This window comes from Aythya marila (genome assembly GCF_965140915.1).
Source record: "Aythya marila genome assembly, chromosome: Z".
Classification (NCBI taxonomy): domain Eukaryota; kingdom Metazoa; phylum Chordata; class Aves; order Anseriformes; family Anatidae; genus Aythya; species Aythya marila.
Genome location: NC_139080.1, coordinates 34,591,516 through 34,618,940, shown reverse-complemented (window position 1 = coordinate 34,618,940; position 27,425 = coordinate 34,591,516). Strand labels below are relative to the sequence as shown.

The following is a 27,425-nucleotide window of genomic DNA, read 5'->3' as shown; positions in this document are numbered from 1 at the left end:
TAGGAAGCTGAAAAACAGTGGCAACAACCTATTTCACTGAAGATTAGACAAAGCCATTAGACTGTGGTGTATGCAAAAAGGAGAGAAGGGGGCCACCTGAAGTGCTGCTTTTATTGCTAAACCTGTGTGTGTTACATCAGTGGCCTTGTCACTGATGTCAGCCTGGCCCGGTATGGAAGAAAGCTGCTGTGGAACAAAATTCTATTTTGCCAAGAGAGAGTTTTTGTGTGATTATACTTGGTTGCTCAGTCTGTGTGGTTCTTTCTCTGAGCAGAAATAACGTGATTTTTGGAGAGTCAGGGGGGCAGGATGTCTCAGTACTCACATTACACTGACATGGGTGAGTCTTAATGGTGTTTGAACAAGAGGACATCTCGAAAATACACTGAAAGAGGGATTAGTTAATTATTGAGTAGTCTTGAGTGTTGATGTATGATAGTTTTGACTGGTTTTCTTAGCAGCGGATGATGCTTTTGTCAGTCCTGAGAAAGAACAATGAAAATAAATTGGGGTGAATGTTTATATAAAGCATCATCATCCTAAATATACAATTAGTGTCGTTGCTGTGGTTTAAATTAATTTCTTTTAACTGTTCTCTTACCTACTTTCATGGAATTCTGTTTCAAGGTAGAATTGTGAAAACAGCTGTTACTAAGGTCCGATTACAAGAAGACTCTGTGTTTCTGTAGGAAAATACTGTCGTCTGTACAGAGTGCTAGACTAGGACTCAGTATTGATTTCCAGGTCATCGTTGCCTCGCAGACTTTGGTTCCACTAGGGACATGTAATGGCTGGGGGAAAAAAATGTTTACAGTGTCACCTCTTCTCTTTAGATTTTCAGCAACCCCCCTTCTTCTGCTGTAGATGAATTTTTCCTTTAGGTAGGAAGGAAGGAAAGATAGTAGTATTCCTAGTTCTTCAGTATCAAAAGTTTTTTCTTTTCTGTGTCTTGGGTTAGAAAGGTCAAAGGGAAAATGCTAACTGTGTTTTTTACAGTAAGATTTTCTTCAGTATTGTGTGATGTCTTTTTTTCCTACTGAAGACCATGCTGAAGAGAAGGAAGTCCTTTGGAGTGTTGGGATGCTAAGAGATGTGTTGTTACAAATATTTTTGTGCTAATGGGGAAGTATGATATTAGATCCAGAATGTGACTGCACTATTGGCAGTCACATTTTAGTGTTTTCTGTCAAGATGAGTGTGAATACATTGAAACATTTCAGATACAACAAAGCAACATACCTAAGAGGAGAAAATGTTTTATACCTAGTAGAATGTGGTGTCTTACCTTGTTTTTCTTTAAATGTTTGGAGAGATGGTTAAAAAAGAAAAAAAAAATCAGCATGTCTGGTTTTAAGATTATTTAACTTTGAATTAACTTGGCAGAATGAAAAAAAAAAAAAAAGGAAATGATGGGTGTGTTCTGTACATCTGTAAGAAAGGACATTCCTAATAAGAGCTGCCTTAACAGTTCAGAAAAAATGAGTGGGTTTTGCATTTTGTTTTTGTTTTTAGCTGATAGTTGCTGGTATCTTCTTTTTCAGTAATTGTTGACTTTAGTAGCCAGTATAAACGTTTTCCATGATTTGTATTTTGAACATTCAGGGAAATAACTTAAACATAAAATCAATTTTTTAAAAAATATAATTTGCTGTTCCCTGTTTAATTAAAATCCCATATTCTGATTGTAAGAGTTCCTCTTCTTAGGTCCTAGTGGCTGAACATAAAGAAGGAAAGTTCAAAAGCAGTAGGATTTTTTTTTTTCATTCAGTTCATTTTTATATTCTGGTTGTAATTTAAAGTTTACTTAAAAGGTTTTAATAGTTTCCTGCTGTGATCTCGCTTTTTTAAGTGGATGAACAGATGTGTACATTCAAAAGACAGCCCTGAGAACATAATCATAACTTACAAATAAGAGAATGGATGTGTTAACTCATTATCAAAGGGTAAGATGGGGTGTGAACTTGCAGTAAGTACATCTACAGTAATTGCCATGTGCAAATGTTTTCCTGTGTTAAAAATATGGTGCATGTGATACAGTAAATTCATAACCTCTTCTACCCTGAAGCAACCTGGTTGTGCACCCATATCCAAAGTCATAAGCAGCCACTTGAAAATAAGATTTAATAGGTGAAGATAGGTTTGTTGGATAATAGCCAGTATTACAGTTAGACCAATTGAATACAGACATTGGATTTTATAGGTACTGTCTTTAAGCTAGAAATGTAATTATTTTTATTATAAAAGAGATGGTATTAAAAAGAAACTTGTGTCTAGGAGCCAAGATATAGAAGCCTTACAAATTAGACAGTTTAACAGAATGGCTTTCTTATATTTTGGAGCTTGCGTGTAGCAATCTGACACCGTTTGAGGTGATAAAATAAGGAATAATGTGTCTGAGCTTAATGTATTCCCAAACCTTAAATACCTGAATGAGGTATTATTAGCAGTACGACACACACACACAAAAAAACAAACAAACAAACAAACAAACAAACAAACTGTTTACATGTATAAATAAATGATTGTTTTATAATTTTAGCACATAAATATATCAGTAATTTGCCACATACCTCAAAATCCAATGTTTGTCTCTAGCTGTAAGTCTTCGGGTGCAGCTCTTATCTGGTATTACCATTCAGTTCAAAGACTCTAATAAATTTTTAAATGCTAAAGTCTTTCTCCTTTCTCTCTCGTTCTAGGATGTTTTTGTATTTAGACATGAACTTGCTCTTCTAAGAGTATCTGCCTTCATGGGCCTAATAATGTTAGGTGGAATAAGTGGACTCTTTTACACTCAGCTAATGGGTATTTTCACTGTAAGTATCTAATCTCTTAATTTTAGAGGCATATATTAGTTTTATTTTCAATAAACATATTAAAAGTAAAAAAGAAGATTGTATTTAATGGACAATAGAGAAGCGTTTCTACTATGAAGCACCTATTTGGTATGTGCTTTGTCAAGATTTCTTCTCGAAGGAAGTCTTAAGAAGCCTTCTAGGAAACAAGTGTGTAGTAACTCACCAATCAAGGGAATTTCCTGATTAGTATTAATAAAATTAACCTTACATTGTCCTGGATTGATAAAGTGTACAAGGTATGTATTTCCTGAGTTTTGATTCTCGTTTTTATTTTAAAATCTTATATGCGGTGGTCTCTGGCTTTGTGACAGTGAGGCCTGCTGATAAATCATGGATTCTGAGAACACAGACTTTTTGTTAAGTATTTTAATAAATAAGTTTCCTTTCATAACTTTTCAATTACTAAGTTGTGGAATGGGATTATGTATTCTGACTGTAAATTGTTACAGTCCAAATGCATATTCTATATTTAAAGGTACAGAAAAAAACTCTGTTTGGAAACGTTTTTCAGTTAGATGAATTTGATAATTTAATAAATATAAGAAGGAAGCTTTTGTTCCTGTAACATCCCTTTCTGTACGTTAAAAATGAATCACCACTAGTGAATCCTTTAGAATTATATCGAGAATCCAAAGAATTATTTAAAATACTCCAGTGTTCAACAAAGAGAGTATATTAGTCAGACGTGGACATATCCAAAAGAGTGTATGATCTAGCCTGCAAAACTTTTTTTTAGAAATAGTGAAGTATAAGATAACGGAATCTTTGTGACTACATCTGACTGAGATTTGCCTGAGATTTCATTTTGGTATTGTCATGGTTTACACAGTATTAATGTTTTAGGTGTATGATGGAAAAATGCCTAAGTGTATTATGTAATTCTTTTGTATGGAATAAAGGACCAAAAAAAAAAAAAAAAAAAAAAAAGCTGCATAGTTTTTACTTCTGTTAGATAAAAACATATTTATTGTTTTTGTTGCTTCCTGATTTTTGTGTGTCTATAGCACTACTGTATTTTTGGCATCTTCTAGCTGCTCTAACAGACTACTTCCTGCACTTCCTCTCAATCACAGGTCTGTTCACTTTTGTGCCCCGTTATTGTGTCTGATTTCTGTTCCAGGGTCTAGCTGACAGGTTGTCACCTCCCTGTTTATATGCTGGCACACAACCTTTGTGTCCCTGTACATTAGTTTTTCTAATCCCATACTATGCCTTGCTAGGTATCTAGTTGAAGTGCTGCAGACGTCTGGATTCTGCTTCTTCTCCCTCTAGTGGGAGAGGCAGAAAATCAAGGAGCATTAATGTTCAAATGCTGAAATGTGGATGTCTTTTGAGTGTCTGTTAAGTGGATGTAGGAGAAGGAACAAAAAGCCATGTGTTTAGCACTATGCTAAAACACAGAAATGATGCAGGAGAAAATGAATAAAACAGAAACCTCCAGTTCTGTTCTGTGTGGACTAAATTCTGGCTATGGCCATCAGCATCTATCCAGATACTATGAGTATACATGAAACAGTAACTGAGTGAAACTGATTGTCACACATGCCTGAAACCTGGGACACTTCCTAACACTGTTAGGCTGCCACCAACATTTCGGACTGTATAAAGTGCTGAAAAGTCTTTCTCTATGTCAGTTCTCTACTATACTGTAATGTATGTCCCATTGCACCTAGTGAGCTGTCTACTACTGTGGAATGGATATGAGCAAAAAATAGTATTTTCAAGTCCAACCTTCTTTTATGTGCTTAAATCATATTTCTGTGGATTGCAGAGCTGCGCTATACCTGAACTGTCTTGTCCTCTTTGTCAACCTACTTCAAACAAATACACCACAAAATAATTTCAGATGTGGATGGGCTCTGCAGTAGGACCTCTCACTGCACCCTTCCTGTAGTAGAGGAACTATTGTGCTTGCTTTTTATGCCTGAGTTTTTAGGTATGGGATTGCTTGCAGAAGTAGAAATCCATTATTGTGATCCCCGTTCACACCATGTGACTCTGTTGCACTGACGTCTAAAAGAACCTTCCAACCTATACTATTCAATTATTAGTCGTGTTCAACTGCTCAAAGTAAGCTGCGAGCTGCCTAGAAGGGGTTATTCAGTGCCATGCTCAGACTCCTCAGGTGTGTATCTCCAAACACAAATTGCACAGCATCCGTACTTCTGTGTTTGGATCCTCTGTAAAGAATTCCTCTGCAACCACTTTCAGCATGGTTGAGGGTGTGAAATTGGTGACCTCAGATGTGAGTGAACTGCCCTTGTAAGCTGCTGCTGTCTTCTGTAAGTTGTGGGTGTCTGTGGCTACACCTTTCTGTGGTGGCTAGAGAAATTGCAGGCACTCTGCACCCCAGCTTTAGTGTTGTTTTAGGGTTGTTAACTTCTGGACCACTGCAGAGGAATGGATGTGTAAAAAAGCAAAGTTACCTGCCCACACACAAAAGGCTTTTTCTTCTGGTTTCTCAAGATACATACTGGTGGTATTTGTTTATATGGAAAACAAAAACCGTACAGCTGAAAGGAACCATGGTCACAATTGAAAGTAGAAGCAATGGATGATGTTACTTAGAAGGATGCTGCTGAAACCATCACTCAAGTTTTTGAACCTTAATCTTTTAATGCTTTCCAGATCTTTCCTGCTTAAGTGAAATTGGTGGCTATGTACATTTTGGGTTATGTTTGGTTTTCTCTTGTTTTGGCAGTCACTATTCCACCCCCCCCCCCCCCTTTTTTTTTTGTCAGTCACTGGTCTACAGAAATTCTGCATTTGTTTTTCCAGACATCAAAGTCAAATAGAAACCTTTAACATAGGATTTTTAAGTAAGCAGGATCCTGATCCCCTTCAAGTTACTGTCACCATCTACAACTGTAATGTTGTTAGTATTTGAGCCACTTTACTGTGTGCCTTCAGAGTGCCTTCAAAATTCTTAAAAGCTGCAGTTTGATTAGGGTGTGTTATCTTTGGTAAATTTACTAGTGTTCACCCACCCCTACATCTGAGTGGGAAAGTGTCTCGATGGAAGCAATGCTTTTCAAGTTCTGGTACACATCAATATTTAGACACATGATAATTCCAGTTTAATCAGTCACAAAGAGTTTAGCAACCTGTCATATGGGGAGCGGTCATAGAGGAAGATGCAAATTTTCATAAGATTTTCTCAATTGATAGAATGGATTTTATGCTAAATGTCCAGATACTCTTCCACAAAATTACCCTTTGTCTTCTGAAGGTACCCTGCCTTTTTCATATCCATGCCTTTTTTCCATACCAGCAGCATGATCCTTTTCTTCTTGTTAATTCTTTGATGAATATGGAATTGGCAGGAATAAAAAAATGCAGTCGTTTTGAGGAAATCTGCTAGTCAGGCATCTGATGAGGTTGTGCTTAGCCTGCAAGCTGTGTCAGAAAATCTGTCTGTACAGTGTTTGATTGTTAGTGTTGTAGTGTGGAGATTTGCTTCCCCTGTAAGCACTTCCCAACAATTTCGGCTAGTCATTGGAAAAGGCAGATGAGAGGGCAGCAGGTGCACATTGCACAGACAGTCCTCTGATGTGTAGAACTGCAAAACAAAATGGGTGTACCTGCCCCCAGTTCTGAGTGCACAATGTTGAGAAGTTTGTGTCCTCTAGAAGCAACAAGCTGTGATCACCTAGAGATAGTAATGTGTCCATTGTGTACTTTGTGGAGTTGCTGTTCAGGATCTAGACTTCCTGTATAAACTAAGCAAATTTTGGCTGTGGTGAGCTCTATTTAAAATAATGAATTAATTATGAAATTAGGCTTAATTTAGTATAAGGTACAGATCAAAATTTATGTAACAGAGGAGCACAGTCATCAAAGACTAGTAGTGCAGATTTGAGGGTAATTTAGAGAAAACTCAAACACTTGCAGGCATAGACATGCACAGTTAGAGCATTCATGTTACATTAATTGCTCTGCAGCAGTTCTTGAAAGCATGCACTTTAGAAATTGCTGAAGGTACGCAGATGTGTGCAAGAGATGTTGATGAGAATATGGGCCTTTTGAAAAAGGTGCAGCAGAGCAGCAGCTCTGTTTTTCATACTCATACAGAAAAGCAGATAAACATTTTCTTGGTTCCTGCATTTGCAGTTTAATATCAAACCAAGATTAGTTCCACAGCTTCTGGATAAAAGTTGTTTTTAAATAATAGGGACAATCAACATTGCAGCTCTATGATCTACTTTGAATGATATATATGACATTGCTAGATGAACCTAGTGAGTTCAAGTGTTTGGGATTTTATCTTTGTTATTTACCTGTATTTCAAATTCTGTCAAAATTGCATTTTTGGAAGGACAAATAGACTCAGGATTTATCTAACTTTGAACTTTTTTTGTAGGAAAACTTTTTCATTCTCCATAATGTAAACTTGCAGGACCATCATTTAATTTTCCAGAAACCAATCCCGTAGTTTCTGTTTTGTGTCACTGAACAAAGTAATACAAGCAGCTAAGGCTAATTTTTTTCAGGAATGTTGGACATACCAATTTTAAAAACACACAGTTCCCAATTTTCCCATATCTTGTTCATATATAGAAAGTTTTCTGTTTACTGTCAGTCCCACAGAAGCAACTTGGGATTTGAAATTGTAATTTTCTTCCTTCCTTAGCATTATGGGTAATGAAAAACTAGTACCTGAAATAACACCTTCTTGCTTCAATATTTATGGATGGTTTCCACATTATGATGGTTCTGCTCAAATATAAATGATTGGTATGTAGCCTAATTATGAAGCAAGATAAGTATACGACTTCAGAGCACCTCTACTGACTGTTCATGTTTACAGAAGTAAAATTGCTATCAGTTAACCTTTTTGCCACTGCAGTGAGACAGGTAAAATTAAATGTATGGAATGAATTTGCATGAAATGCCCTTTGTAGATGGCATATTTCTGAGCAGAGTTGGTCTTTGCCAACATGAGCTATTTAACAAATTGAGTTATCCGATCTTGACAAGCTGTATGAAAGATCAGGAGTTTTTGTAAGATTTTAAGTAGAAATACCGGCATTTTCTCCTCTTTGATTTATTTAATTATTTTTTTTTTAAGTCAAAACTGTTGTCTAACTCATGTAATGGAAAGGATATGCCCAATATAGTTCCAAATGTTTGAAACAGGGCAGTACCTAAAAATAAGGACATATATGATGAAGTGCAGGTGATTTATTCTGCTCTGTGTGCTTGTCAAATACAGTGTTGCTGTGCAGTTGACTGAACTTCTGTGACTGTCATTGCATAACTCTGTGTTGTAACAGTAGATCCATTATGTAAGAGTTATTAAACTAAGAAAAAATGTGTGTAATCTTCTGTTACCCTCTTTCAAGTGTGTTCAACAGATTCTAAGATGCTTGGAAAGAGTGTTCTCTCAGGCAAAAATAAAAACATTTTAACTTGTGTACTTGTATTTGGCTCTTGCATGAAGGCTGTTCTTAATGCTGTACTACTTGCAAAGTGACTAGCAGACCGAGTTACCTAATATGCAGTAATCTCTCTGAGTATGTAAACCACCTTTTGTATTGTGGTATTTCTGCTGGGGTATCATGAGTATGCTATTTATATCTCATCTGGAGGTCCAGGCAACCAAAGAGCAGGGGAGGTGACTTCCCATAATGAGAGGAGAGCAGCTGGTTGGCAAAAACTGTCCTTAGAGGAACTTTTGACATGAATTATTGTCATGAAGAGAGGAGCAGCTGAGGTTGCCACTTTATACGAGATTAGTGCTTTCTCCCTAGAAACTAGCATATGTGAAACACCCTTTTAGCAGAACAGGCACATGTCTCTTTTCATCCTCCTGCAGTTGCTTTCCCAAAGCTATATTTGGCTTTACTCTCATGATCATCCTGAATTTTAGCACTTCTTCCTCATATACACCAGATCTCTCTTGGGTAACGTATTTGGATACTTTGGAGAAAGAGAAGGCTAAGATCTCTCTCATTCAGAACTCTCTGAAATGGGGAGAAAGTCTAAGATCTTTATTTAGAAGATACTCTTCTTAAAATTTCATTATAAAAATTAGTGTTCTTACTTAAAATTTTCTGAAGATCTGTGTGGCATTTTCAGCTATGAAGACAGCACAGTCTGATGTAATTTCCAAAACTGACGATGTATTTATATTGAAGGCCTAGTTATCTTCCATGCCTGACACTCGCTTTTTCTGTCCTCTATTCCCTGTAATTGCTTGTTCTGCAAATATAAATTTTATCTTCCATAATAGGAAATAAGGCAGTATTCTTAGATTCGTAGGCAGCACAATATTTTTCAATGGCTACTTCAGAAGCAAAGGCAAGCATAGCATAAAACAGTAGGTTAAAAATAAATAAATAAGATTATATATATATAGTTCTGCTACTGAGAATATCTTTTTATTATTGGTACCCCTTACTTCAGACTACTTCTAGCTGGAACACTCCCTCTCCCATGAGAAATCAATCATTTCTCTCACCTCAAGCAGTCACAGAATCACAGAATTGAAGGGGTTGGAAGGGACCTTGAAAGACCATCGGGTCCACAGAGATAGAGGGAGATATTTTATATATTTGGTGGCTTGTCATAAATAGTAAAAATAGTATTTATATATAAACTATTGCTTTCTTGAGACTGTTCAAGTTCAGAAAAGTTTTAAAGTTTTCACAAAAAACATCCAAAGCATATGCAGACTTATGTAACTACTGCCTATGCCTCTTCATGGCATTGTACTGGAAAGACAAATGCTGCGTTTGTGTAGAAAGAAGTATCTTGCATTTGTATAAGAGCAAATCTTGAGGAGCAAAATTTACTTCATTTTATTTCCAGTTACTTTTTTTTCTGTAGTTATTCGCACGTCAAGTAATAAAATTTAATTAACAGCTAAATTAAGTATTATCCAGAAACATGCTTCTTTTCTCAAGATGTTATTTTCTTTTTCTTTTTTTTTCTAAACAAATGCTATGTCATTTGATATTTTTTATATGCAACAGGTATTTGTTTTCCTAAAAGTAAAGAAATAACCTATTCATTCATTAATAGGAAAAGGCATAAATTCACCTGGGGGGAAAAAAGAAGTATTTTTACCAGCTATAGATTCTTCCAAGTTTATTATTGCAAGAGGGAAAGAGCTGTTACCCAGGATCACTTAAAAAGGAGGAACTGTCAGGTTCCTTGTGTGTTAGTACAAAACTAGCCCTGGCATTTGCAATTGTCTCTTTTGCTCAGGTTCTACTTCCGCTTAAAGAAAGTATTTCTTTATATCTTTCACATCACTTCAACTGTTAAAATGTTAATTTTTTATTTTTTTTTTAATTGATACAATAAGGTTCTGACATGTCAGTTATGTTTGATCTATGAAGTATTATGGTAATACAAGTATTTAATAATATGGCATGGCCTATAAATAATGGTTTCTCTGATTATTTTGGTGTGTTCCAAAACAAACACTTTTTCACACTTTTTCCACATCTAGTGAGGTTTTAAGTTGCACAAGATTAAGTAGCATTAAGTTGCACAATACTAAGTAGTATACAATTTGTTGACCTCTTTTAAGGCTGGTGCCTTTTGCATATGAGAGGGTTTCTTTTTTCTCAGGCTCTGTGCAGTTCTTTACTTTGTGGGCTGCCACCTGTCTGAAGCAATCAGCCACTTCTCTCTTTCTCTTCCTCTGTACAAAAGGAAAATCCCATCTTCCCATGGATGGTGGAAGGTAACAGGATAATCAGTTCAGTAGTGATCCTCTGATGTCATTGTGGAAGCCCTGTAAAAGCGGATTATCTGTGACCCAGATAAAATAATTAGAAATTACTTGGACACTTACAAATAACGGATCTACTAATCTCATTTCCAAAGTTAAAAAAGGTCTGTCTCTCAACATAACACTACCAGATGTTTCAGTTAAACAGCATCCTTTGCAAAGACTAATCTGAACCCTAATTTTAAAGGATTACCTTTGATTGTTTTTTATTTTAAACATTAAACAGTTTGTGTTTCCATTTTTCCATATGTTCAAATAAACTATTTATATAGAATTAAATACATTTCCTTAATTTTTCCAACATAGTCCATAAAATATGATTTTCTGTGCATTTAAGTGTCAGTACTGTAGAGAAATACTTTTATTTAAAATTGTTTAGTAATTAACTTGTTTCTTTGGGGCAGAACTATGTAATGGATGGGCTTTTATAAATATAACAGATAACATGTGTTCTTTATGCAAGGTAGCATATGTATTATCGTAAACTAAGTGGACAGTGACTTTATTAATTTAATTAATGCTGCCGGGGTTTCCTGTTAATTAAGGGTTTGAATGGTGTACAGTGATATGCCAGTATCCTGGAGCATCAGTGCTGGGTGGATGTGGTAGAGAAAAATTTCCCTTCATTTGCCTTGGGGAGGATGGAAAGGAAAATAGTTTAACAGCTGGTGTTCAACAGTCTGTCTGGTGTACAATATGATGCCTATCCACATAAATTTTTCCCTTCGGAAGTATTTTTAAATGTTGATATTTATTAAGGACTATCCTTTGTTATTGTTGCAGTGTTTCTCCTTTCACCTTTAAGTAGCAAATATATTACAGTAGTATTTTCATTGTAGTAAACAGATATATTTCAGCATGAGCATCCTAAATTAATAATAAATATATTTTAACTTTTACTTGCTCTGGCTGATACTTACAGAGAGTCAGGAACTTTTTTCTTTTTGATCGTTTCATTCATTTTCAAAAGAAAATAAAATCATTTTAACAAAATGGGAAAAAGATGGAAGTCGTACAAACTAAAGTTTTGATGTTTTTATCCCAAAGGAATATTTTCAAGGAGTCAGTTTTCTTTAGGAGTATCATTTCATTTAATAGCATAATGCAAAATGAAGTGTAAATAATGAAAATACAAGTGAAAAAAATAAAATTCCCTGTGGAATCAGTTAGACAAAATTTTAAGAGAGATGAAATGCAAAATAATGAAAATGTATTTGGAGTTAATTTTATGAATAAAACAAAGTCTGTTAAATTCTTTACATATTTTGTAGTGTTGATCCATTGCTTTTTAATATACAGCAAGCACAAGTGACGTAGTTGTGCTAAAATGCCTTTTGTCTTGAAAAATAAATATCTTATAACTAAAAGTATTTGTAATCACATCTTTAATCAGATAATCTATTAAATACTCTTTGATTAGTGAAGTAATAAGGGCTTTTCCTGATTTTTTTTTTAAACATGGCAGAAATTTAATCAAAGAACTATTAATCCTCATAATTAAGTTAGCATAGAAGAAACTGAGATTGGAAGGGGAAATCAGGATTCCCAGGCCTATGTATTCTTTACTTGGTTGTAATAAACTATAAAATAAAAAGTAATTGTAGAGAGAAAGCTGTATGTAAACTGTAAACCCAAATAATAATTTGAAATTAGAGATAAAATGGGAAATATATTCATGCAAATATTGTCTGTCTGTATCTGCTTTGTTCTTATCCCTTCTCCTTTTTCTCTCTCTACCTTTAATCCACCTATAGGTAAATCTCCTATTAGAAGACTGCGTAAAGTCCTATAAATTAATTGGTCAGGAATTAATCACGTCCTGGTCATTGAATGAGATTTTGTTAACAGTATAAAGTCTTTTGAACTTCTAACTTACTTTTCTCAAATAGACTAGGAAATGGTTTAACTTTTGAATTGATATATCCTGCCAGTTTTAAAAGTCTATTTACTTACCATAAAAACAAAATTCTAATTTCTTTTAAAAATCTCTCTTATAAGCTTTAAATGTAAGAATAAATTCAAGTGTAAAACATCCATAGCGGAAAAGGATCTCATCTGGTTTAGATCACTGCATGGTTTTAGCTTTTAAGATTTTTAGAGAATGCTTTTATTGAAAATCATTATTTACATTAGTATTAAAGAGTTGTATAACTTAAAAAAAATAGTCAAAGGCATTTTATACTTTGCAGAGAAACAAAAATGTCATACAAAAAATATCTTTTTCATCACTCAAGGAAGAAGGCCTGTTACAGCTCAATTATTTTTCTAGATAATAAAAGAAGTTCCTTTGAACAATTAAAAATAAGTAACTTATAATAATGATGTCTTAGAGTTCTCAGTGCTGAGTACATTTTGTTTAATACATGGGTTGTCAAATTAAGACATGAGACCATTAAAATGACTTCTGTGTGAGGAAGGTCAACAGCTAGCCTTGCAAGGCATTTTTTTCTTTATTGTTTTTTTCTTAAGATGATATTGGTAAGTATCAAGAGAAATAATACATGTGTTTTGTCATGTATCTTGCTGTCAAACAGACATCAGCACTGAGCACACCATAGATTTGAAATAATATGAAAAAAAGAGATCTGTTTGTATAATCTTCTGTGCAAATGTCCTCCTAATTTGTTGTTATATATTTTCTTTTCATTGAGTCATTTAGTAATGACGGATTTAATAATGAAAAATCTACTTAACAAAATTCATCAGAGCCTAGAAGAGCCTAGGAGGAATATTCCTTAGGTATAATGTAGCTTCATTTTTCATTTTGCACACAGTTTAAGAATTTAAAAATACAGAAGTAATTTTCAGGCTGAATTTCACTAATATTGATAAAATTCATCATACTTTCTTACATGAGAAGTCAAGATTATGAAAACAATGTTGAAAAGTGGCTAAACATAAAATCTAAATGTAATTAGGGCCAATAGGGGAAATTTCTGAAATATTAAGTGATCTTTTTGTGAAGGTCTCAATATTTGGTATTCCTCAAATGCTCACCTGTCATATGCTTACGAAGATGGAAAAGATGTTAAGTAGAACGAATAATAAACTGATAGATTGTTCAAGATAGAATGGCACTTCCACATAACAGCAATGGCTGCAAATCCTGGAAGGCTTGCCAAGATTTGTTTGTTTTTCCTCTTTCTGCATTGCCGTATTTTCTTTCTGATTCTTATATATTGAGTATATGCAAATACTGTATTAAGAAAGCATGGCTTAATGCTTGCCTTCTTCAAATGTGAGTAATAAAGCTGTATTTCTTACACATCACTTTAAGCAAGCATATAAGAAAAATTGAACCAGAGGTTGTGGATGCGTGCTTTGGTGTTAGTCCTGTGAGTTACAAATTACTGCTTCTCCTGTGGAAAATATGAATCAGAGAAAAATATTCTTTCCATGTGCTTGATCTATCATAAACTGGTTCACGATGAATTACATCCTATAGCACAGTTTGTTAAAATACTTTCTTAAAAACCTCTTTTTTGAGGCAGGTGGTTATTGCTTATTAAAAATATAGATGTGGAAGATCTCTTTCTCTTAGTAGGTAGCACAAGTGCATTCATTTGCAAATTAATCTTAAATTAGTCTGCAAAATTCAGTCAGTACTCTTATTGTCTCTTCATAACGGTCTTAGCTGTTGTAATAGCTTACTTAGAGCAGGCAAGCTGCTTCTAGCAGTAAGTCCTTAAGGCAAAAACCAACCAACCAAAAAAACCTACAAGATTCTGTATCCCATCAGAAGAATCTGAACCCTTTGCTCTTTGTCTCTCTTTTAAAACTGTATGTTTTTAATAATTTCTGTGTTTACTTCCTCTAATTTCTTTTGTCTTTCTCATTAAGGTATGATTTTTTGTCCCTAGTTGCTTTAAGGTGCTTGTCAGTGGGTGTGTTTCTCTGAATAGCCAAGTGCAGGAACAATTACTTGTTTCCAATCTGGATGATGACATTTGGGGTCCAGATGACCCCTAATGTGAAATGAATTAGATCTTGGTTAGTCGATCTTGTCTTGTATGAAATAGGAATTTTTATATTTTTATTGAAGATAGATATTACTGGGACTCAATAGATAACGCCATGTTTATTCATATGAAGTTATTTTCAAAGTCTGGATGAGTAACAACTTCCCAAAAGATTTTAACATCAACATTAGGGTGTGAGTCTTAAACAAAACAAAACAAAGAAGTTTGTAGCAGTGTTCTGTTTCTATTAATAGTAATCCAAGCTGATAGTAGATGCAGACAGCCAAAGCCTCTTAGGCTGAATGTAGTAATGCTGGTGTTGTAACAAAACCTTCATTTACATTAAATGCGTAAGTTCATGAGATGTGTTAATAAACAGAACACTTTGTTATTCAGAAGAATAGGGGTTATTCTGATCCTCCTTTTGGTCCTCCTTTTCTTCTCTGAAAGAATTCATCTCTCTCTCCTGTCTCCAGAGGGGCTGCTGAGTTTCCTGGGGTGCTGTGAAGTTTCACTTTCATGTGAAAAGGTAAATTGGTTCACTGTCCAATGAAAATATATTTCAAATAAGCCCAGCTGTTTGGCAGTGGATTTTTTATATATATATATATTTTTTTTTTTTGGGGGGGGGGGGGGGGGGGTTGGAGGGAAGCAGTGAGGGGAGTTCAGTTTCTCAAGTTAGTCACCAGCATTTGTTAACTAGCTAAGCTTTGGGGAGAGGTGATTCCTCCCATTCCTTCAGCACTAGTTCGCAGCTTTTACAATGTGTAAAGATTTTGCTTGTTTGTTTTTTAGTTCTGAAATGGTATCCCAGAAACAAAAGATTCACTGCTTAGTCCCAATTCCTTTACTGTAAAGCTAAAGTAGGAAAAAGTAGTTTCTGTCATTTTAATGCAAGGAGGAAGGAGTATTTTCTTTGACTTCCTATCCAACTAAAATCCTTGGTATGTTTTAAAGGTGTGGAAGTTTGACAGGCATTTCTTACAGCCATTTTCTGCAGTTCCTATTTTGGTGCCTCCACTTAGTTCATTAATGTAATGGGCTGCATTTTTGAGAGAAGCAAATTTTGAGGAGCATCTTTCAGGTCTTACTGCCATGATAGCTACTAAAAAGAAACAGCACTCTGCCCCTTCAGAATCCCCAAACTGGAAATTCCTCCAAAAAATCTGAAATACAATGTTTTAGATAGCAGATGTAGTGAAACAGATCAAAAAGCTGTAGTTCAAGTATTATTCTGTTATGTTATGGCTGCACCCAAAGCTATTTAAGGTTCCTTTTGTGCAAATATAATGTAAATTGTGATAGTTAGAAATCAATTGTAGCATGGACTAGTATACTGCTGTTCTTTGAAATTAATTAGAAATCATTGCTTTCAAACATAGTATTATTTTATACTATCAGTTAGAGAGCTTTGAGTTGACAGGAGGCTAGTTCTTAGAGATGGGATGTTTTTGCAGTTATGGAAGGAGCATGCCATGAAACCACTGTTAAAACCTCACTGAAATGTCATGGAAGTAATGTCCGTGCCTATTTGCCTGTGCCTATATTCAGAAAACTGTGTGTGATTTTTTGTGGTCAGCAAAATGTTTGTCCTGACAGGACTGGACAAAAAGCTTGCCCAAGGAAGCAGAATATTCTCTGGCTGTTCAGTCATGTCCTGATGTAGCAAGGAAAATGGCTTGTGTCTTCTAATGCTTTCTTGCAACCTGTGGAAGGTGATGGGAGGGAAGGCAAGCTAATATACTAGACAAGCCCATGAAGTAGAGAGGAGAAGCAGTTTATCTATGGGAATTGGAACAACAGACATTATTTACAGTCTGTTGCCTCCAGTCCGGTCCTCTCTCACTTCTGAGCAGTTCAAATCCACCTAATGATGGTGCCAGAATGGATTTATATAATCTGCTGTGGGCATGTCTTTTCTGCAGAAACAGGGAAGAACTTTGAGAATAGGGGACATCTCTCCTTTGCCACAGTGAGTGTAGAATTCAGCTGATAGGCTGTGGGGAAGAATTACATATTTTTGCAGTTTAGCAAGCGGTAAGGGATCCTCTTCCAAAACTAATCATAGTTGGGAAGTGGATTTAGAAGATAAAAATTTAACAAGGGGAGTTGAGACCACCTACATTTGGTGAGGTAGGGAAGCAGCTCACTTTACATTATATCCCACTAACATTTCACCATTTCTCTCCAAACATTTATGAAAGAGGGTAGCAGAATCCCAGCAGTGCGCCGATGGCAAGAACAATCAAGGAACACAGTATGGTTTTATTGCTAGGTAGTGTTTCCAGATGACTTAATGAAGTCGCAACCTAATTAAACCACATCCCTTGTGTCTGTGTATGGCTGGGACAATAGACACAAGCTCTCAGTTTCATTCAAATGCTAGTGTAATCTGACAGGTGCATTATGTACATGCCTAAATCAATGAACAGTGAAGGGAAATATCAAGCTGCCATGAAAAGAAGGTGGAACCATGAAAAATATTTACTGTATTTTGGACCCAGTGAATAATTCTGGGACATAATGAATTGTGCCTGTGCTTGAAAACACTAGTATTAAAGAATCACAGAGTCACAGAATTGTAGGGTTTGGAAGGGACCTCAGGAGATCATCAGGTCCAATGCTACTGGAGTTAAAATTGAAGAGATATATGTGTACAAAGCAAGCTTTTTCATTAAATATGTAGTGTGAAAGTGAGAGAAAAGTACCACTGCTTGTAGTTTTAAAAGTATAATTTTGTGATTACCTAAATTTAAATTGATGTATTATTTATAAAGCTTTGTGATTTTATTAAATCCGTCCTGTTTAAGAGTATAATATATGAATCTAGTTTACTGCAAGAGTGTCTTCAATCTGGATACGATTTAGTTTTTCCTTAAAAAAAAAAAAAAGTTAAAAAAAAATCATTTTTATTTTTAGTGTTTACCTCTAGAGGCTATGGAAACAGCTGGTTTCATCTTAGCAGTGCTGCTTGTATTATGATACTTACGAAGATGGTTGTTTCAAAACTTCTTACTAGTTCCTACTATTCAAAATACTACTTCTGTTAATAGTTCCATTTTACTAAGTTAAGGTATAAATGTATTTAAATTCCTGTGGTTATCTCAGTGGACTACTCCAAGTCAGGAATGGGTGCTTGTGAAAAGTATGGCAAGAGTTTACTTTGTGTGCATTACTTCTAAATGTCACATGAATTAAGTGTAATATGTCTATTTATTTTAGCCATAATAATGCTGTAAATTTTTGTTGATATTCTGTGGTGTGTTCTACCATAGTATAATTACACAGTATAGTGTTACATCATGTTTGTAAAAATCATTTAACAGATTGAATGAATTTGTTGTGCATATAATCTCACAGCTGTTTATAGCTAATATAGAATAATGAGTAATATGAGTAATATATATGAGTAATATGTAACCTACTGGACTGATGCCAAAGCAGTGTATGCTTACAATCAATTCCCTGCCTTATTTAGTTGCTTTCATAATAACATATTAACAGTGAGGAATATAATGAAATAGTATTTCATTCTGTTTTCTTTTCTTCAACAGGACACTACGAGTATAGAAAAAATGTCAAACTGTTGTGAAAATGTGTAAGTGCTGTAAAATGTCTGCATTTATTTGCTGAAGGAGTTTTGCTTTTTTAACTGTGTGAGAGAAGAGGAACCGAAGGCATTGTTAAGATTATTTTGCATGTTACTGTGTCCTGTACTTCCTATCTCTAGCAGTAGCTCTCTAATCCTTTAATATTAGTTTTATACAAAGCAGCCTCACGTTATTCATTTTCCTTCTTTATCAATAGTAAGTGAAGCTGTATTTTCTTTCAAAAGTACAGGTCGAAAATCACTTGCTACTGTGTTCTTGACATACATTGCATTGATCCTGAGGTTCTCCTCTGCTTCAAAAGTTACCTTCAGTTGATTGATGACATAGATAATTTCTATTTTCCAAAGTTAAGTCTCAGCTGCAAGCCATAATGAAAGAAAAGCTGTATTTATGGTGCTGGGACACAATTCATCAGAGTCCAGTAATGGATCCCCAGCCAACCTGTATTGTTTTAGCTGACTGAAGTGCACCATGGGAGTGCTGTCTTTCACTAATAATGCTGTCTTCTGTAGATCGAGGCCCCGAAAGCCATGGCAGCAGACCTTCTCAGAAGTTTTTGGCACTCGCTGGAAGATCCTGTGGTTTATTCCTTTCAGGCAGAGGCAACCACTGCGAGTTCCCTACCACTTTGCCAATCATGTCTAAACAGATGGATGGTGGGCACAGATGGGTCCTCCATGCTGGAAGTGTGTTACAGGTTTTATGATAATAGGACTATGACAGTCTTCAAGTCAATTAAAAGCCACCCACCAATCATAAACATCACAGAGTGCCCCAGGCTTTATTTTAATAGTGGTCTTGATTCTGTTCTGAAATTATTACAAGTTGTATGTTCAAGTTTAGGCATATTCACTTTCAAATTAGCTTTCCAAAGGGATTTCTGTTGTCTTTGAGGTTAATAGCAAAAACAAATGACTGGAATGCAGTTGTACAGTGTTTGATAATACTGGCTCTTTTGTTTTTTTACTTCGGTAGGAAACACTGAAGTTTACACTGATTGTTAGCTTTTCCACTAAGTGTCTTATTGATTTTTATTTTTTTTTAATCGGTAGGTCTTTTTAAATAATATTGAGGTCTTATTTTCTGCTACATATGTTTAAAATTCACTTATACTGCCATTTATTTGTGATGCAAAGTTTTAATCATGCAACACTGCACTATAAAACAAAACATTTAAAACAGACAGACTTCTTCCTAAACCTTTCTCAGAAGGGTTTTTATAAATTCATGTATATGTATCTGTTTATATAGAGAGATCTTACAATTATCTTTCTGCATAAATATGATCTTAGTGGAAAATACTTGTGTCTTAATGTCAACAGAAGCTATGAAATGTCACAGGGTAAAGTATGCAGATGGAAAGCATGCTTTACACAGTATCCCAAGGATTTCTTTGCAATAATTCAAAATAAAATAATAATTTTAAAAGTTGTAGGGTGCAAATGTGAGAATTATGATGTTTTTAAAATGCAGATATAATTAGCATAATGTACTGTAAAGAATAGTACATTGTCATTAGAACGATAAACATTTTATATTTTTTATTCTTTAGTCATGACTAGCTGCAATTAGTTTAAGTGTTTGTAAATGGGGAGCATATATGAAAATAATTTAAAATATTTATATATAAATACAGATATTTGCTAGTAATATGTCTGGTAAAGATTACTAGCTGATTTAATAGGGTATTATATTGATACACAATAGCTTATTGTGGGCCCTTTCTGTACAGAAATAATTAACCAAAGAAAGCATTCTGAAGGTTACATGTGGTAAAATGACAATGGTTCCTAAGCACTGGCTTGACTTTGCTCTATCTGGAAAATATATGTAGTTTATTATAGCCTTGTGTATCTGTACAAATACCAGCATGGGATATTTGTGATTTTTGAAAGTTCTGTGAATTTTCATGAAAAACTCAGAGCTGCAATGTTTTAAGTTATGCTGCTTATAGTGTTTCTTGTCTTGTCTAAATGGGCTAGGATCCACCTTAAATGACAGCCAAGCAAATAGATAATAAAAAGGCACAAAATCAGCGTGTACAATATATAGGCTGAATTTGGAGAAAATTTATAAATGGTTCATTCAAAATGAATGGCTAGCTTTTGAATGCTGTTCATAATGAATTTTTAGATCAGCTCTTAAAATCTTAATAGAGTCATTGCCTGTGCTAGGTGTTCATTTATTGAGTTAACAGATTTTGACGATGCTTTGAAATTGCCAAAATTGCTCATCTTAAAAATCACTTGAATTTTTTGTAAACTTCTAATATTTGAACTAACTTCACTTCTCCTCTCTTATAAAATGAATACAATGCGTCATTTAAATTTTGAGCCTAATATTCAGCTATTCTTTTTTTTTTCACTGTGTTTGTAGATGTGAGTTTAGAATTTAAGATGGTATTGGCAGCAGTATGTAAATGAAGGTGAGTTTCATGAAAAGTGGATGAAAAGGCTGGACTAGCACTTGAAATTAACAAGAATGTGTTTATACATTCTAAAGTAATGTCTGTATTCACTTTTTTTTGGAAGGTATTCAATTACTGTAATCTCTGCAAAGCACATAGAGGAGAGACTGCAATAATAGCAGTCAGTTTTGGCTTATATGCCAATATTTAAATATGTGTCATAAGCAAAATGTAGTGTTTTTTTTTTGTTTGTTTGTTTTTTTTAAATCAAATTTCAAATTTCATAGCAGATCATAATGCTTTGATGCTTATTAAGACATACAATCAAGAATGTAACTGTTCTTGGTATGTTCATTATGGGGGTATATAATTATTCTTTCTGATTTCTAATATCATCATCTCAGGTAATTTAAGTATACTTGGAGAACCAAATCTGTAATCCAGAATCAGCTCAGTAGTTGGAGCCTCAATTATAAACATTGTATATTTTATTTATTTTACATGATATGCGTTGAATGTTATCCGCTTTGCGGGGATAAAAATCCACACGAAGTCCAAATGTGTACATTGTTCTTAAGAAAGAGGAAGTGTGAAACATAAAAAAGTCATGGTAAGGCCCAGATTGGGGAATAAACATGCTCTGAATGGACTACAAAGTATACGTACAAACATCCGTGCACTCATGCACATGATTAATAGTTAATGATGAAGAATGTTTATGCTTGGACATTATAAGGTATTTTGTCTTCTGTAAGAAGACTTTAGGGCTGTAGTCTGTCAGCCTAGTGCTCGAATGTGGGGTAGAGCCTTTCCTCTCTTATTCTCAAAGTGCCCTCTTTTGGTCATATTATGCAACAATAGTTGAATCGTGGCCTGGAGCATGGACGGGCCCAGCTGTCATTCTTCATTATTGCACAGGAGTTATCTGGACGAATAATTGAATGATTTGGGCGTGTGTCTGTGCTAGTGGTCAGATTAACGTATTAGGACTGGACTGCATCTTAAATAAGCAGATAATGTTTTTAGTCTGCCTAAAAGGTAGTGTAGCATGTGGGATTTTTTCTAGAAAATTTTCAGAATTTTAGAATAGAATACAAATAGAATAGAAAGGAATAGACTTTCCTTTCAAATAATATATTATAAATTTAAATTCTAGGGCACCTACTCAAATGACCCAAAGAAGAACCTTGGAGCTTAAGAAAATGATGTATATGAAAATATTGCCTGAATCTGAGATGAAAATGATAAAGTCACAAAGTCACAATTTCTCAAATGTTTTCATATTGTTAGATTTTTGGGGGTAAATAAATTTTTCGTAGACTTCACTCATAACATTAGGAACCAACATAAATATTATTTAGGCAGCTACTTTATTTTTTATCCTAATTTTGAATGTGTGGAGGAGAGAAGGGAGTGTTTGTATGCACAGTCTTGAGAAGGATTCATGAGTAAGAACCTGAGAACCGAGTGGAAGGAAAGATTTTGAACTAGGCTTCCTTCTGCTTGTCTTGAATCTACAGTGGGTGAGTGTGAAGGGAAACTCGTGAATGTGTAGTGGAAATGAAGATGTGACTAAAACAGGTGCTTTGATTCTTTAAGTGAAATTGCAAAGAGCAGGTGTTTTGCCGTTTATGTATCCATGCCATCATTATTCATCTTTCATTGTTCATCATACAGATGTCTGGTTTTATTAAGCAAACTATTCTTCTAAGAAATAATGAAATATGCTTTGTTTTGTCCTGTAGCAGCCCACTGTACTCCAATGTAAGCGGGGTAACGTAAGTGGGGGAATGTAGGTGATTATAGTAAGGATTTCAGCAGTACTGTGAAAGAGATTTTTTTTCAAGTCCACTTTACATTCAGACAAAACATGATAATAAGATGGGTTTCTGGTAACTTGATGTTGTTAGTTAACATAAATCATGTTTTATAACATGTCATATGCTGTATTTGGCTATCCTTCCTGCCAGCAGTACATCACTTGTAGCAGAAAGCTGCTGTCATGCATTTGAGGTTGCTGTCACTTCAGTGTATTTTTTAACTTGGTGGTCTCCAACCTTTGTCTTCACCATGCAATTCATTTTGCTGCTGCTCACAAAACAAACAAACAAAAACAACAACAACAAAACAAAAACAAAATGGTAGCTTTATTAGAACAGCTGTATCACAAAGATAAAGCTTAATACTGTTGGTTGACTCTTCTCATTTTCCCAACTAGAAATATCATTGCATTCCTTAGAAGTGTTTTCTTTGTATGGTGGAGTCTTGATCTTTCTGGACAAAAAATGTTACTTATTCTACATATATTCCAATCAATAATACTGTATTAGTACTTCTAAACTCTTTCTAGGATAAAAACTATATGTATTTCCATAGAATCTGCTTCTGAAGGATGAGTTACATAAAATGATGTGGATATCTATTAGTAACACCTAGTATTTCTCATTCAATCCTGTAATTCTGCAGTTGTGTTATGTATGTAAGAATAATAAATTGATTTTTATTAACATTGTGTATAAGAAATACATTTTTATTTACAATCTTGCAACTGATTGAGAGTTAACTGTCAGAATACATAGGTACTATTCTGTTTTGTTTTGTTTTGTTTTTCTTCCAAGAAACTACAAGCTTTTGCCTGGCAGCAAAATCTCTTATCTGATGTTGAAGTCTGTAGTCAAAGATTTGAACCCAGTGAAGAGATCCAACTAAACATTGTACGTGTCCATCAGTGCTAATAGAAAAAATATTAGAGAGCTTTGTATATATGCATATAGCCCAGCATATGAGCTTCTAAGGTCCTGTCCCTCTTCAATCAGACCATTCCCTACTGAAAGATTATTTGTGTCCAGCCTTCAATATAAATTGCTTATAGTATATACCAAATAGCCACATTTCTAGCTCTGTTAGCTCTTAAATAATGTTGCATCAGTAGTGGGCATGTGGTACAGCTTTTCAAGTCCTAATAGGCTTCAGCTTAGTATGTTCTCAACTGCCAGAGGTACAGGCTCATTTTACCATCCTTTGAGATCATATCATGTGGGGTGCTAACTAGTGTGAAGTCATGAAAGACCTTCTTGCAATATGTCCCAGATCTCTAGAAGCTTAGTTTGCACTTTGTCTTAAGCTTAAGTTTGTGTAAGTTAGTTTTTCTGTTGATTAACTGATTTTTAGTATTAATAACACTGAAATTGTTGTGTTTGAAAAACAGAAACTTAGACTTAAAAATAACCTCAGTGGGTGACTTAGAGGTTGAACCTGTAGGTAATATCTCCTATAAAATCAGGATGGTAATAATTTCTCATTATGTTCTGGACATTTTGTTCAATGCATTTGCTGTGTGACACAGTATTTTAGTAATGTGGGAGTGAGAATGTTTTCAAGAAGCGTTTGCTAATCTAGGAAAAAAATTCTCCTTGTGAGAAATTTTCCTTCTGATTTATGTGAGAGATCAGACCTTTCAAGGCTGTAGTCATCTTCCCAGTCAAAATCACTTCTGTTGTAATTAATTCTGTGCAACATAAAAGTTAATGCTTTGAATGAGTTCTGTTAAAACTTCTCCCACAGCTGGGAGTTTTCTGTATTCCTTAAACATTTTATATTTAAATCAGATTAGTTTTTGCTTTGCTGTTGCTTGAGTCATCATCTTCTGACCTAAGCCAGTACATGCAATGTTCTGGAGCAGGCACAGGTATATATTTGCAATCAGAGATTCATATCTCTTCCGTCAAAATATTAGACCAGCTATGAGACTTGAATTCGCACATATTTGAACTTTTTAAAAGTAACTGTAACCTCCCATGGATCAGTCTTTATTAACAGACATAACTGCTTTAAAATTTATGTTCTGAGCTGTTCTTCAGGTATTCATAATTTTTTTTTATTCATCAGTTAATATTCATGGTTCATAAAAGACCAAGTGGAATGTCACAACAAATTTGATTGTTTTCAGGATACAGCAACTTATAATATTGATAAGGCCATCAAAATAAAGATGCAATCCTATGCTTCACAGTCATTAGCAAATTGCATATAGAAAATACATTATAAATACTTATCTATAAAAATATTACAAGTCTTCTATTGTGTAAATTAAATTATTTGAAAATTCAAAATTAGAGAACACAGGCATTTCAAAGATTGATTTCATCACTGTTTAAAGTTATCTAAAATAGATGAAAAGTGACAAATTCCTGCTTGGTATGCTGTTTATATCAAAATAGAAATACTATTGCTACTACCACACAGTCTGTCAGGCACACCATTATTAGCTGTTTTATATATTTATAAATATATATATATTAAGGTTAACAGCTATAATAGTTAAGAGTGCAGAAGATATACTGACAGTTGTTTCCTGCATTAATAAAGACAAAATTCATTATTTCTCTTACATGAATGAATTGAATGTAATTCTAAGTTATTCAAACTATCTAGACTTCAAAACTATTAGTTGTAGAGGTGCCTCTAGAGATTGCCTTCGGGAAGAATCACTACTTCTAAATACAGGGTCCCTACTCATGCAACATAGTGCATTACTTAAGAATGCGCTGTTCTTCTAAAGGTTTTTGTACTACTGTCTTCAAGGTTCTTTGACAAACTTGCATCTGTGAGCTACATTAGGCCTAGGACTTCAGTCCTGCTGAAATTGGTCAATAACATTTTGTGTCCTCCTTGCCCAAGTACGGTGGAATGAATAAAGTCAGCTGTTCCCACAAGGATCATATAAGTATTTATTGCCTGGAAGAATAATTCAAATTTACATTAGAATGCATGCTTTCTCAGCTAGAAGGTACCAAACTTAAATTGTAATACACATGCATTTGTGGGTGAAAAGGTATTTCTGTGTGCATTTTCTAACATATTGTAGATCACATTACAATTTATAGATGGAAAATTATCACTCTGTATCCTTCACAGCTTCAATCTGAGTGCCAGGTAGGAAAATAATACTACTTTTTATAAATTATTAGCCTGAATTTTGTAATTCACTTCAGCATATGATTGAGTCATACTGATCTTTGGTTAATCTTGACAGTTTTCAAACAATTCTGAGTAATGTTTACTTTGAACTTACTGAAAGTTATGAGGTCTAATACAGGTTTTGCCAGAATGGGTGATGTATGAGGTGAATGGCTGAATAATATCAAAACAGGAAAACTTACCCTGGTATTATTTTAATCAAATCTTGTATTGTCTTTTTTCTTTCTTTCATTCTTTGGTTTATTCATGTAATATTTCTGTTTTTCTTTTATGTTTGATTTAAGTTTTGTATTATTTTTCATTCCTATTGAAATTTCCTATATATTGTATTTTTAGAAATCTTATTTTTAAATAATAAAAAAAAAAATATTTTCTCCTCTGAGTTTATTAATATTATTTTAATGTTGTGTAGATACTTTGTTTATATTTTCCAAATCTGTTTTTAGATTTTCACAATTCCTTTTTAAACGACTGTTACTCAATAGTTTTACATCAAAAGATAAAGCTATAATCCCCATTGATAGCTTTGGAAAACTGAAGCCTGATAAATCATTTAATAGTTAGGAAAGTACTTATCCTCTTTGTTGTTTCTTATTAAGTGAACAAATGAGTGTTGGTGAAAGCAAGAAAACCTGATCTGTTTTTCAATTTGAGTGTCTATCAGGATGACAGCACTAGTTACAGTATTGGTAGATTTCTTGCTTAAATAATTGAATAATGTAAATGTAGTTATACTGATGTATTAACCCTTCCACATTTTTTTTTGCCTTCTGAACTCTCATATGTAATGAAAAACAAGCAAATATGTAAACTGTACTGATGGGTGAGTACAAGCACATAAAATCAAGACCTATTGTGGCACATTTATGCCAGGACAGTTGTCTGAAGGACAGTTCTTAAGTAGGAACCTTTGTTGTAGATATAACATTTTTATAAATTGCCATTTGCAAATTGAAAATAGAGAAATAGGTTTCCAAGGATGATTATGAAAGATTTAATACATCGTACAAAAACATACAAGCCACAGATTCTAAAAATATGTCTATCTGAGCTAGTTAAAGGGATCTGGATTGGCAGCCTTTTTGTTTTGTACAAATGCAAATTGGTGCCAGAGAAGTCAATGCAGAGAGGGTTCCCACGTTCAGGTCTCACTCAAATGAGACGCTAGATTTAGAGATCTAAAGAGACGTTCAGAACTATTAGTAACTAGAGAAAAATCCAGCAGAGAGGAAATAAAATAGAGGCTGCAGGTTCTGGCATGAGCAGTAGACTCAGCCATAGCAGAAATGAGAGCAGGGAAGATTTTGGAGACCTGGGAAGATCCACTGCAAGAACAGTGAACAGAAGAGAAAGGCCAGTGGTGATGTCTGCAAGGAAAAGATTAAAATAGCTGAATTGTAACACTTCGTGAATAAGGGAGTACAAACTACATGGTAATGTGGCACAGGACTTGCATCTTCTGTTTCAACCCATGAACCGGATTCTGGTAAACGGTAATAAAAATCACTTTCATACAGATCCTCCCACAACAGCATAAAACCAACCTGTAAAATTCTATGTTCTGTGTGTATTCCAGAAAAAGCTGTTCCTGCTTTCTGCCAACAATTTTGGTTTCTCTTGTTTGCAATTTCACTGGGCCTCTTTTCCCCACATAATAATTTCCAATCTGGTTGATCTCTACTAAGAAATTTATTTATTTTAGTATTTGCAAATTAGATACAACTGAACTGTGTGTCTGCCTCCTTTTTGGTGTGTGGAAACAGAGATCTATTCCGACTTGCCCGTAAAAATGTGTACACTGCAATATTTTTAATGCCTAAAGCTCCTGGAAGTAATTCTTGATGTGTTTTGTCCTTTTATAAACTGAAT

The 27,425-nt window shown here is 34.4% G+C and overlaps 1 protein-coding gene across 4 annotated transcripts in view; it reads left to right on the top strand.

The window, feature by feature from the left end:
- Positions 1–25,938, top strand: part of ZDHHC21 (zDHHC palmitoyltransferase 21) — a 50,178-nt gene extending 24,240 nt beyond the window's left edge. For 3 of the 4 annotated variants that reach the window (XM_082782879.1, XM_082782877.1, XM_082782878.1), the window contains exons 7-9: positions 2,700–2,816; positions 18,113–18,156; positions 18,682–25,938. In XM_082782879.1, coding sequence (XP_082639005.1) covers positions 2,700–2,816; positions 18,113–18,156; positions 18,682–18,814 — 294 coding nt within the window. In that variant the 3' untranslated portion in view covers positions 18,815–25,938. The remainder of the gene's footprint in view (positions 1–2,699; positions 2,817–18,112; positions 18,157–18,681) is intronic. The other variant, XM_082782880.1, reaches the window with a different exon arrangement.
- The last annotated feature ends 1,487 nt before the right edge of the window (positions 25,939–27,425 follow it).